Source organism: Rhinoderma darwinii, chromosome 13 (genome assembly GCF_050947455.1).
Source record: "Rhinoderma darwinii isolate aRhiDar2 chromosome 13, aRhiDar2.hap1, whole genome shotgun sequence".
NCBI classification, from domain to species: domain Eukaryota; kingdom Metazoa; phylum Chordata; class Amphibia; order Anura; family Rhinodermatidae; genus Rhinoderma; species Rhinoderma darwinii.
This window is the reverse complement of record NC_134699.1, coordinates 16,844,303-16,858,230: the sequence shown is the minus strand read 5'-3', so window position 1 is coordinate 16,858,230 and position 13,928 is coordinate 16,844,303. Positions and strand designations below refer to the sequence as shown.

Genomic DNA, 13,928 nt, shown 5'->3' with positions numbered 1-13,928 from the left:
GAATTGACATCACTAGCTCAGAATGAAGATCTGAATTTATAATAAAGTTATTTTCTCTTACAGAAACAAGAAAACAGCCAGGATTCAGGATTCTTTGTATCTCGGGCAAGTGAACTACAGCGAAAAGACAAGTTCATGCAGCCTCTCTTCTCCTGTAACGTGCGCAAGGTATATACATATATATCTAGATAGGTGTGATATCACTCCGTCACCAGCTGTTGTCATGTTGCGAATTTCATCTGTGGGACTGTGGACTACATAATAGGCTGTAGTGTCATGGCATTTCTATTACTAGTTTTTTATATCTATATCTGGGCAATGTAAATTTCAGGCAAATGAGTTTTGAATAGGTCCAGGTGATGGACGTTTAAACAGCCGTCACACGGACGCATTGTATTTCAATGGGGCCGTCCACAAGGCCGTTATTTCAATGGACCGTCTGAAGGGTCCGTTGAAAAATAGAACATGTCCCATTATCGTCCCTTTTCATGGATCCCTCCTAAGTCTACGGGGATCCGTGAAAACAGGGGCATCTCGGACGTGAAAAACATCAAGTTTTTCACGTCTGAGTTTCCCCACGCTCGTGTGGCTCATCTCGGAGTATCGGGGTGCTCCGTGGCAAATAATGACTTGGTAATGACAAACTATCTGATTGTTTTCCCCTTTTCTTCACACAGGTTAACAGATTTAATAAAGTAGAAGATCGTGCCATCTTCATAACTGATAGACACCTGTATAAAATGGATCCCAGCAAGCAGTATAAAGTAATGAGCAGCACTCCTCTGTATAATGTAAGTGATAAATGCGGTCTGTATATATAATGTTACCTGCATGTTTTGGAACGAATGTCCATTGGCTTGAATTTGATCTATGTCCGTTTGACGATGTGTCCGTCTCTACATCTAAAGCTCTGTTCACATTGCGTTAGTGATGTTCGTAAGGAGTATATGCTAAGAGCGCTTCCTGACATATATGCCGATGTGAACCCTAAGGGGGAGTTCACACAGAGTTTTTTGATGCGGAAACCACGTCTTAAAAGGCGCCAAAAAACGGCCGAAAATGCCTCCCATTGATTTCAATGGGAGACGGAGGCGTTTTTTTCCCGCGAGCGGAAAAACCGTCTCGCAGGAAAGAGGGACATACCCTATCTTCGGGCATTTACGCCTCAGACCTCCCAATGACAATGGGAGGCTGAGAAAGCGTATTTCGTGGCTTTTTTTTCTACCCGCGGCGCTCAATGGCCATGGGCGTGCAGGCAGAGCAAAATCTGCCTCAAATTTACAAACGGAATTTTGAGGCAGATTTTCCGCCTGCAAAAATCTGTGTGAACCCAGCCTTATACTTCTCTAACCAAATGTAGTGTCCTTTTGGTATAGTTCTGGTTGGTTTACCTTTTTTAACTGTAGTCCCTTTTCAACATAACTGGATCCTGCAAAAAAAATAAAAACATTTTATACCACCCGTGAAATTTATATAAGCATAGAGAAGGAACTTAAAAAAAAGCTGTGTGTCAAGATGTGATTTTATTTTTTATTGCACATAATAATGATAATGACTGACCAGGTACTTTTAGTATTGCACGGAACTTGCAGTCTCAATACAAATAAATGGTCACAATTTTCTAACTTATTTGTATCATAAATTCTGTGCCCCTTCATCATCTTTGTAAGACAACCACTTTAACTATAGATTGCTCATGGTCTCTCTTTCTGGGGTAGCCATGAATCTTTTACTATAATGTTACAGAATATGGCTTACAATAATGAAAATCCTAATGACATGTTACTGGGGTTGTATGAGATTAGAAAAAAGGGTATCTGTTTTGTTTTCCCCAAAAAACAGCACCACCCCAGTCTTTATGCTATATCTGGAATTGCCGCTCAGATCGCTCACTTGGGGTTGAGTTGCAATACCAGACACTGTCCAAGGACAAGAGTGGTGCTGTTCCTGGGATAAAAAGCAGACCCTTTCATACAACCATTTTGAAGCATACATCCAGTTATAAAAGAAAAATGATTATAGTCAAGGAGATGCAATAGAATTGTGTTCGGGTATATTGATCTTAAACCAGCGGGGTCCATGCTGCGGGTTGCACATTTGACAGTAGAAAATGAGCATCCTGTATAACATTTCCATCTCTCCCCATATAGAACATCACCCACATTCAGAATTACCTTTGCGACAGCTGACAGCTTTGTTCCAGCTGCCGGGGTACTCGGACCACAAGTCTGATCATGTCTACAGTGAAAGCAGATATTTTCCTTGCAGAGCTTTAGTATCACTGTGGCCGTATTAATACGTTTACGACCACAAGTCCAGGTTTTTAATGTTAACTATGTGGTGTAAATAAATTGTTGCAAAAAATGGAAAAGCAAGAGTCAAAGATAGATTGTTTCTGATTAAGCTGTATATATTTCTTGTTAAATAGTGTGTCAAAAAAGCATATTAGATCGCATGTACAAAAGAGTATATCACCCGTATGTGCTAGAGAGAGTCCGTGAAGTGCTCCGGTTAAATTTATTTTGTTCCGGTGGTTATTCTCATGGACTAAATAGCAGAGGCCACACGTGGAGGATTGGCGTCTCACTGCACCTGTGTGACGTTTTGGGGGGTACACTCCCCTTCTCGAGCTTGATATACTTTTTTGATATCCTATTTAAAAAAACAAGAAATATGTACTGCTTAAAGGGTAACTAAACGTTCAACAGACTTCTGACGTGTCATAGTGACATGTCAGAAGTATTGATTGCTGGGGGTCTGAGCATTTTGACCCCCACTGATCGCTAAAATTAAGAGGCAGAAATGCTCGTGTGAGCGCTGAGCCGCTTGCTTTCTGTTCGGCTTTTCTCGCAAAGCCAAGCAGTTGGTGTACGGGCTGAATAGAAAGTCTATGAGCCCGTGCACCGCTACATTGGCTTTCCGAGAGAAGCCAAACAGAGACTACGGTAAGTGGCTCAGCGCTCACACGAGCATTTCTGCCACTTCATTTTAACGATCGGTGAAGGTCTCAATGCTCAGAACCCCAGCGATCAAAACTTCTGACATGACTATGACATGTCAGAAGTTTGAACATTTAGTTACCCTTTAATCGGAAAACATCGATCTTTGACTCGTGCTTTTCTATTTTTTCTCCATTATCTTGAGACACTGAAAGCGTCTCTCATAGATTTACTAGCATATGGGTGTATCGTGCTCAGGTCTATTATACTCAATGTAAATTAATTCTGTTGCATTCACGTAAAATGTGTAATGGTGAGCTAGTTCCCCACCAGAAACGTTGAGCATGTATGGACTACGATTCTTAATATTGTATGACTATTATAGTGTCTGTGTGCCTTCACTCTCAGACTCTATTCACACTTTACTTTTTTGTTGCATTTTTTACATGCGTTGTGTTTTTTTGTTTTAGTAGATGAACTCGCATGTCTCCTATACGAGACTTCATCAACCAAAAAAACATGTTAAAAAGACAACAAAAATGAACAGTGTGAACCCAGCCAAGCCAGGTTCCCACGGGTGGGATACGCTGCGTAAGAACTGTGCAGCGTATCCGACCTGGAACCCGCAGTACAATTTCCACTGCGGAATCCGCGCTTGAAAAAAAACAAGAACGTTGATACGTACCCTCTCCTCTGCGCGTAGTCCGGCCTTCTACGGTGACTTTGCAGGCCATGTGGCAAGTATGATTTATTTTTATTTTTTTCCCGTAGTGATTTTTGCGATGTAATCACTGCGAATACATCGCAAAAGTCGGAACACTGGCTTTTTGTTGTGGGATTTGCATCTTCATTGAATTCAATGGAGAAAACCCGAAACGCAAAACCAACTAAAACGCAGCATAAATTGACATGCTTTGGAATTAAATTCCACACCGCAGGTCAATTTATTAACGTTTACGCTGCAGTTTTTTTCCGCAGCGTTGGCATGAGGTTTTCTAAAGCTCATCCACTTTGCTGCTACTGTAAGGGTATGTTCACATGGAGTTTTTTGCAGCCAGAGGAACGTTGAGGCCGATTTTGACCTGCCTGCAATTTCTTTGCAGCGTTTTTCGTCCGCGGTTATTGGGCGTAGCGAGCAAAAAATCCAGCGAAAACCACTTTCTCTGCCTCCCAATGATAACAATGGGACAATAGGAGGTCAGAGACGGAAACGCAGGAAGAAAGAGCATGATTTTTTTTCTTTACCCGCAAGCGTTTTTTTCCTCTCACAGGAGAAATAAATCAATAGGAGGCAATTCGGCCGTTTTGCGCAGTTTCCAAAACAATTTGTGTCAAAAAAACAGCGCAAAAAAATCTAGTGTGAACTAGCCCTAAATGCTGCAGAATCTCCGCAGAGAATTCTGTTGCGGAAATTCCACAGCATTTTCCGCTACGTAGGAACCCGGTCTTAAACTGATTTATATCCAGAGGCAAAGCTAAAAGCTGCCGGTTTCTCTCTCATCAGGATTGGACTGCTAGTAATCGCATGCATGCCATGAATTATTAATTTAAAATGAAGGGATGAGTGTTATTGAATTTAGTTATGTGTCATATGCAAAAGTTTGGGCAGCCCCTTGTACTGACAAAATAAGTTAAAAGCGTCTTGTCATCCCTCTGGATATGTCTATTTTAGTAAATACTTGCATTAGCCATAAAATAACAATTCCGGAGCATCTTTTCTTAGAATTCTGCATTGTGCCATTCCTCTGTTATTCCTCCTGGATATGTATGAAGAAATTGAAAAATGGGTGTTACCATTCATCAATGGAGGTGTCTCTATACAGCATGTCAGTGTCCTATCAGAGATGATGTTGTCTTACTGCTTACACACCCTATAGACAATGGTAATGCCCAGTTGCTAATTTATTCATACATTTCCAGGAGGAATAATAGAGGAACAGCACAACGCAGAGTTCTAAGTAGAGAATTATTTCATGCCGAATACAAGTTTTGTTGAACAGGTTAGCGGACATGATTTCTTAACAGAACCTGGGGGGACGACTTGAATATGATATATATAACTATTATAACGTCTAACTGTATGGATTAGATTGGCATAACTGGATTGGTAGAATCGTGCCCGGTATCAAAAGGCAAGCATCATTAGTAAATGAAGACCAAGTATTATCTACAGGGAGTAGTCGGGTAATGCAGCTGAGAGGAATGAAACAAGTAAAAACAGGGTAAAGAGGTTGCAGTCAGCCACATTGGAGCGTGCACACAGCAGTGGTTGGCAACGCTGCATCCAAAAGAATCCCATCACTATGACAACTACTTGGGGGATGGGGTTACCATGGAGATCTCCATGGAGATTGTATCACCCGATCTGGTCCAGTGCTGGCTTCATTCAGCTCGGCCTGCAGAGATGTCTCCTTCTCTTACTACAAGTAATTATTATTTTCTTTATAGATTTCCCCTTTCCTGTTATTTTATTCTACAATTTTCACGGTCTTTTTTTTTTAATGTATATTAGCTATATAAATACTAGAAGAAAAAAAAAATTAAACCTGACTGCTCAAATTTTGCAGCAAAACCTGTATATGTGCATCAAATGCTCACACATAGTGGAGGGTAGAAGTAGAACCAATATTTTTGGTATTCTGGTCACATCACAGAAGCTCAGCATTGACAGTAACATCGAAAAGAATAAGGCTACATTCACACGAGCGTATCCGATTCACCCGCGTGAAATACACGCGTAAATCTGGACGTTTGAGTTGCGTTATTGCATCTGTGCTTTGCGAGTGGCAATTGTTTTCACACACAACTTTTTTTTATTTTTCAATGGAATTGATGCGCGAAACACACACAGCACACGGATGTGCATCTGTGTTCGGTTCGTGATTTTCATGCACCCATTGACTTTAATGGCGATAGTTGTGTGGAAAATGCACCAATATAGGACGGAGACACACTGCGTGAAAACTCCTACATGTGTGAACGGCCCCATTGAAATCAGTGTTTTGTGCGTGATTTTCACGCAAAGCACACGGACGAGTTTCACACTTAAAGGGGTTGTCCAGTTCAGAAAACTCATTTTCATATGACCTATTAGGGAATTTGTTAATAGGGAAGTCCCAAGTCCAGAATCCTAATCTATCGGCTGGAGCAGAGAGTGGTTACACCGTGTCCCTCACTCCGGAGGACTCCTCCTGTATTACACAGACAACTATTGATATGAATGATTAATATCGCCGGTGGTGGCACCGCAGGTACAATAAACATTTACTGCCCGGCTGCCCCACAGATTACAGCTGATCGCTGGGGGTCCTAGCAGGGGGCACATTCTGTAATTTAACTTATTGTCAAGGGATCCTTCTAATCAGTAGGAATTCTCCAAAGCAGAGAACCTCTTTAATGGAACACTCCAGTGAATATTTATTTTTATCGTGGCCTCCATTTGGATGCCGGGATTGAAGGAGATAGTTCGACAACAAAGCGCCTGGCAAGGAGATACTTTAAAAAAAAACTGAATCTGCGGCGCTCAGGACACCACCCTAAATATTAGAAGACAGTCTCATGAGTCTCACCTCTGTGTTTGGCGGGATTAGGAAATTTGGCTTAGGTTAAAGGGTTTGGGCCGGGTATTAGCCGTTCTATTTGTGGTTTTATTGACTGACTCATAGTAAATAATGAGTATAAATGTACATTGCTGACACTAATTATTCCAAAGTAATACCAGACCTGACAGACCTGTAGGAAGGACAGCGGTGTATTACATGAGAATATCTTCTCTAGGTTGGGCGTAATGCACACGACCGTGCTTTTTTTTGTCTGTGCTATCTGCAATTTTGCGGATAGCGCTCAGACCTATCTATTTATGTGGCCCCATGCACAGGACCGTGATGTTCAAGGACCTGTGTCGGAGCGGCAAAGACTCAGGACATGTCATTTTACTCACCGTATTTGTGGGTCACGTGACCTACTCAAGAGGTTCCAGATTTTATTTTTTTTTCGTGGACCGTAGAATAATAAGGACACACGGATGCACTATGGAAGGGTTTTTGCTGACAAATGGACTGAAAATACAGACAATGGATCTGTGGTTTTGTGGACTGCAATAGTCACCACAGTCGTGTGCGTTAGACCTTATACATTAGATGGTGTGTTTAACCTTGGAGGATTGTAGCAGTAACAAAGAACATCCTCCTAGAAATACATTAGTAATTCTGCCTCATATTACTATTACTTATGCGTTTACTTGAATAGTGCTGAGTTGTAATAGCAGACCCAAACCACGGGCGAGTGGTGCTGTTCCTGGGGAAAAAAAAAAAATAGACCCTTTTTACTTATGTTAGGAAACCCAAAATCCGCACCATTTTATGCAGTGCAAAAAAACCTGCAACAAATGGTGCGGTTTTTCCTGCTAGTTTTAACGGAAATGCTGCAGAAATTTTCAGCAGCAATTCCGTTACGTGTGGACAAACCCTAAATATCCCACATGCTTCAGAAACCGACCCGTTCAGATGTATGGAACAGGTTTTTAAATTGCAGAAATTTCTGTACCAAATCTGCCGCCCTAAGGCCGGGTTCCCACAGGTCAGATTCGCTGCGTTAAAAACTGTGCAGCGTATCAGACCTGGAACCCGCAGCACCGTCTGTCCAAAAATGCCGCCACATTGTAGTGCGGTTTTTCAAAGGGAATTTCCGCTGCAGAAAGCAGCGCTTGAAAAAAGAAAAAAAAAGTAGATACTTACCCCCTCCCTCTTCTCTGCGCGTAGTACGGTGACTTACGATGACGTTGCAGGCCATGCGATGCTGCAGCCTATGATTGGCTGCAGCGGTCAAATGGGATGAAATGTCATCCAAAGAGGCGGGACTGCAGGAAGAAGGAGCATTCTGGGTAAGTATGATTTCTCTTTTTCCCGGAGTTGCGATTTTTGCGGTGTAATCGTGATTATATGTCAGAAGTTTTGATCAGTGGGTGTCCGAGCACGGAGACCCCCACCGATCGCTAAAACAATAAATTCTGCCGCTTTGTATTAGCGATTGGTGGGGGTCCCAGTACTCAGACCCCCAGCGATCAAAACTCCTGACACGTCACTATGACATGCCAAAAGTTTTCTGAAAGCTTAGTTACCCTTTAAGGTTAGAGTTTTAAAGATTTTTCCCAGTCAAAACTTATCGCTATGTAAATGACTTCAGAACCAACCTTGGAGTCCACGGGGGTTGTTTTTGCCTCACCCCTCCAAATTATGATGTAGGGGCACAGGTGGCATTATAGATATCATGCCTGCTCCGTATCACACATGTGGCTTCTTCTGGAGGCAGCTTTGATATGTTGCTATTTTTGTGGACTGCAGGGGATTATATGACAAATGTCTGACATGTTCCTAACAACAGATCGATCTATGTTTTCTACCACAAGGTATCTGGTATCAGTGTGACCGATGGGAAGGACCAGCTGGTGGTTTTCCACACAAAGGACCGCAAAGATCTTATCGTATGTCTACGTTTCGCTGGACAATCCCCTCAAGAGAGTCGTGTGGGAGAAGTTGTTGGAGTCTTGGCCAACCACTTCAAGAAGTAAGTGTTCTGCAGCAGAACTATGGAGACTATGACTATATGATATGGGAATATCCGATCTCTCCTGCAGGAAACGTGTGTACATTGAGTAATGACCATCGATTCTGATCTCTCTAGGATCACCCGATACATCCTGATTGTGGGGCCAACTTTATACAAGCGGATAGTCCTTTTTTGACCCTCCTCATATTCATATGAATTCTTTCTGTATATTTACCTTGACCTTCCATGCACACGTGATAAAATATGCTGTGCAAAAAGAGTCTAGTGACGATCGCATCCTCCATAAACAAACCATTATTGATCTCACATCAGAGAGAGCGCCCGCTATGTGAGTGTGGAAGCGTTGCGGATGTGACATCAATAAAAGATCATTTTTGGAGGATGCCGTCGTTTGCGGACTTCTTTTGCACAGCGTGATACTGGAAGATTTGAGGACCATCCCCCATTTGTGAATCTGCGTCCTCATAACCTGGTGCAGTCCTTGACGATAAAGCTTTTTTTTTTGTGAAAAAAAAAAAATTCTATTTGTGCACTGGACCATTACAACCTATAAATTCCCTGGGGACATCACCGCTCAGTGTTGAGTGTGGCCGCCACTAGTGAATGTAATGAATGTTTAAATCTATTGATTTGGCCTAAAAATGCCCTTCTCATGTGTATATCATAGGCTGCCTTATGCTTCAGTGGCGTCAGTCGTTTTTAATGTATGACACGCAGGGCACGTGCCTCGGGGGCCTCCACCACCTAGGCCGGGTTCTATCATATTGAATATTATATCTATTTATTAAATTCAATGACCCTTAAAATAGGTATTCATAACCTGCAGACCTATACTAAATTGTAAATATTTGCTATGCGGCCGTGCGTTTTCTATTTTTGCCCCTGGCAGTCCATCTGTTTATATAGAGTATACACTTCTCACCTCTGGGACCCCCCACCTCTTAAAACCTATTCAGCTGAGAAGGTGTGGAGACCCTGGTGTGGGGCTCTTTCTTTTAAAGTCACTGACTATCCTACGGGGATGTACTGGTCAAAAACGCTCTGCGGGCGGGTGCAGAAGGGAAAGTTAATTGACATGCAAATAATATTCCAATCCATCCTTGGATATTCCTGTGGTTCTCCACTCCTTCCGATCTTCCATCAGCCTGCACAGAGCTGCTAAATAATATCATGAGTGATACAAACAGCTGGAGGGGCTTCCCTGCATCTCCCTGTCTCTGCCTTGCATTCATGCTTGGTTTCAGCATTTCATTACCTCGTGTCACCCTCCCACTTCCTCTCTGACGCTGCCCGTTCATTCCTTCGTCTTTATCATCTACCCCTCCCTTCACCTCTCGAGGCTTCTGTGGGTAATTACAACATCTCGCAGGCAACGTGTGCAATGGTGTTGTGCATTTATTGACCTCTTCCTTCATTTGCGTTTAATGTGTTCCTTACCCTTTAGGGTATGTTCACACGAGGGCGTCCGTAACGGCTGAAATTACGGGGATGTTTCAGCCTGAAAACATCCCCGTAAAATCAGCCGTAACGGCATGTGCAGGCGCTTGAACGCCGCGTCAATTACGGGCGTAATTGGCGCTGCTATTCATTGGAGTCAATAAATAACGGCTCCAATTACGGCCAAAGAAGTGACAGGTCACTTCTTTGACGCGGGCGTCTATTTACGCGCCGTCTTTTGACAGCGGCGCGTAAATTACGCCTCGTGTGAACAGACAAACGTCTGCCCATTGCTTTCAATGGGCAGATGTTTGTCAGCGCTATTGAGGTGCTATTTTCGGACGTAATTCGGGGCAAAAACGCCCGAATTACGTCCGTAAATAGGCCGTGTGAACATACCCTTAAGAAAAGAGGGTAATTCTTAGGAGCGGGGGTCTGACTGTTACCATGGCAGCGGCATCAGTATCTGAATAGATCGATGGAGAGCTCAATGAGCTCCACTAAAAAACCCTGGTCAGCACCAGGCAGCCGTCCAAGCTCTTCATAGCCATCCGCTTCCCTGCACCCCCCTCCTAACTCCATCCTGTGCCTCCACCTCCCTCCTCCCCTCTCGCTTTCCTTTTTTCTCGTCTACAAGGGCTAGACACAGGGGGCGCTGAGAAAATAATTTCCCAGAATCGATTTGTCAGCCTCTCTGGTTTATACGCTGGACTTGCTTCTCGGAGCAGAATTTCATCTTGTAAGGAGCATTAAATATGTCTCTTCCGGTATTACATTCCCAGGTGCTCCCTTGTTATAAGAGAATATAGACGCACAATAGACCCGTATCCGGTTTTACCATAAGTGACTAACTAGATCTTGGCCTATATCATTTGCGGCGTGATGACCTGGTATTAATCACTCTCACCTTTCATCCTGCCCATGAGTGAAGTCACATGCTTTATCTTAGGCGGCTCACAACAATATGATTTAGCATGCACCCAGTTTGGCACAATAGTAGCTGGAGAATAAATGGAGTGTGGAGTGTGTGTGTGTGTGTTGCTGTAACACACACACACACACACATATATATATATATATATATATATACTGTAACATACACAGAGACACGTGCGTGCGTAGGGGAGGGCAGAGCCCAGTGGCGCCCCCTACATGCTGGGAGGGTGCAGCACCCTGTGCAGTCGCACAGATCGCACACCCCTAGGGCTGGCCCTGGCTACCAGGGTAATAATGGGGGGGGGGGGGGGTTAGTGCTAGCTTTTTACTGGCTAACATTAAGCCCCGCCTTAGTAATGGACGTCGTCAAACAGACAACTGCCATTACTAAGGCACTAATAAAGTATTAAAAAATATTTTTATTGAAATAACCACACAATCCTCGCTTACCATTTTATTAAAAAAAACAAAACCGTAGATCATCGCAATGGTCCAGCGGAACCTGCAACACAAAAAAAAAAATAAAGTTAGTAATACAGCGACTTCTCTCTTCTCCCCACAATAAATACTAGAGGACCCTGCACGCACACCCCCCGCTTTGTGTAGCAAAGTAGAGCTGTGTGCTTGTGGCTGAGCTGTCTGCGTGTACACTGCTCTGCCACACATACAGGTTTGTTACAGAGCGCGTGCACACAAGAATATGCATACAGAATAGGAGTTGTGCACCGAGTATCATTAAATGTCTGTCATTTTTCTATCCTGACAGTGAGAAGAGGCGTCTCCAGGTCACCGTGTCACACCCCGTCCAGTGCAGCCAGCATGGCAAGTCCTGTTCCATTACTGTGGAAACCAAGATAAATCAGGCACAGCCGCACTTCAACAAGAGCCGCTCCGGATTCACTTTAAGTGTGTCAGCCAATTAATGATGTGAACCTCCAGCATATAGTGATACCAAGTATCTCTGCTCCGTGCCTTAAATAGCCAATTACCCTGTTGTACTATTGGGGGGGGGGGGGGGGGAGATGGGGGACCGGTTCTCCCAGCAACTACGTTGCCCAATTTTAACCCAGGTTCTTCAGCCTGCTGTCTCTTTTAGAATTATATGCTGAACGGATAATATTTCTCATAATTTAGGTTTCTTATTTCTATGGCACAAATAATTTTTAACTATCTTGGTCAGTGTATATGTCGTTTCTCAGAACTGTGCTTGATGACAACGTTACACACGTGCTGGCGCATGGTATCCACAGTCAAGGGACTTCTATGGGATTGTATTTAGTCTCAGAATATCGTAGCCCCACCACATGACGGAGTGGCCTTCTGTAGACCAGTAAGTACATCTTGCAGGCTATTGATATAGCCTTGATGCCAGGGACTAAGTAGGTAGGACAAGGTCATTTGAAGGTTTTGGGATAAGTTGGTGGTACTGCCATTGCAGAGCAATGCTTGTATGAAGTGACTGGTACAAGGCGTCCCTCTGTTAGCAGCGGGTATATATTTTTCATGCTGTTCATATCTAGCTGTGACTGAGTGACAGTGTAACGGTGACTTTGCTTTGTAAGCATCTCTTATAAGTGCCTTTGGCCGGGTTTATCTGCTTGTCAATATATTTAGCATTCCGTTATTGTCATGATACTTTTGATAGGTACTGTACACACGTTTATCAATGCAAAAATGATGTATAATGCTACCAAGATGGCATCTCCCCCTAATAAATGTAAATTATTTAAGAATGTATGAATCTCTGTACTAAATGATTTATATACTGAGAAAAAAAATTCTTGCTGAAAACAAACATTAAATTATTTATATAATCATCAAGCAGACATTTTATACGTTCAACCCGTATTAAAAGGGGTTGTATCACCAGGACAAGCCTTTTCCATGTGCCCTATTATGGCATATGGATGTATTAGAGGGGGGGGGGGTTCCCCTTTGAGCGCCACACTTTAAACAGCCAACGTCTACTAGAGCCAAGCTTTGTTAGTGACTCTCCATTCTGGCTTAATGTATTTGAATAGGTGTCATGTAATACTACACTTCTCCTGCAGTGGCCGCTGCAGGAGAACTGTATGGTTGGCTACAGCTGGGCCAGCTTGAATGTAGAAAGGGATTGTCTTGATTATACAAGCCTTTGAAGGATATTGTTACATTAGTAATATTCTAGAACACTCGTTCAAACTTTGGCTCTCAATCTGTTACAGAATTACAACTCCCAGCATGCTGGGAGTTGTAGTTTTGCAACAGCCAGAGATCCAAAAGTTTGGGGACCACTGCTTTACAACCGCTCACTTTAGCTTCACTATAATGGCTTACAAGTGTTTCTACAGTAACTGGGATGTATACAGCATGGTGCATCCTCTGGTGAAGGACAAGGGCTACACTGTGAAAACGGCCATTTCAGTCATATCGAACACCTAAATTGTTAAAGTTTGTAAAATAAAAATATATATATATATTTTAATATATAAAACATTACTCACCTTTCACCGGATGAAAACTGCCGACTGTCAGGTTATTTAAGGTGGAGATTTACCAAGACAAGTGCAGACATGAAAGGAACAAGGCAAAATCGTATGGATGACAAGTAATGGCGATTTCTCAGACAATGTTATTTGTGTATCGGACCAGGTTCACAGAACCTCAGAGCAACCAACAGTGCTAAGCCACCTCCATATCCAACGCTGCAGAGCATTGCAACTCTCAGAAAATGCAGCGTATATGTAAAGGATCTGCCAGACACAACTTCTGCGTCAACGCCCATAGGTAATCAGTCTGCACCTGCTTCTGTGAGACTGACTCCATCTTCCACCACTCAGGATGGCAGGCTTAGGAGTGGGAGAGCCTATCACAGCCTGGCCAGACGGAACTAGCTCCCGCCCTCTGTCTATTTATACCTGCCTTTCCTCTTCCTCCTTTGCTTGTGATTCTTCTCTGCTGGTTTCCTGGCCCTGCTGCAGCTTCTGAACTACTGATCCTCTGCTTGTGTTTGACCTTGGCTTTCTGACCACTCTCCTGCTCAGCGTTTTGTACCTCGTACACTCCTGG

General features: G+C 43.2%; 1 protein-coding gene across 3 annotated transcripts in view; it reads left to right on the top strand.

Moving 5' to 3' along the window:
• MYO1D (myosin ID) overlaps positions 1-12,615 on the top strand; it is a 110,714-nt gene extending 98,099 nt beyond the window's left edge. For all 3 annotated transcript variants that reach the window (XM_075845390.1, XM_075845391.1, XM_075845389.1), the window contains 4 exons: positions 64-168; positions 678-791; positions 8,347-8,504; positions 11,647-12,615. In XM_075845390.1, coding sequence (XP_075701505.1) covers positions 64-168; positions 678-791; positions 8,347-8,504; positions 11,647-11,803 — 534 coding nt within the window. In that variant the 3' untranslated portion in view covers positions 11,804-12,615. The remainder of the gene's footprint in view (positions 1-63; positions 169-677; positions 792-8,346; positions 8,505-11,646) is intronic.
• Positions 12,616-13,928: the final 1,313 nt, after the last annotated feature.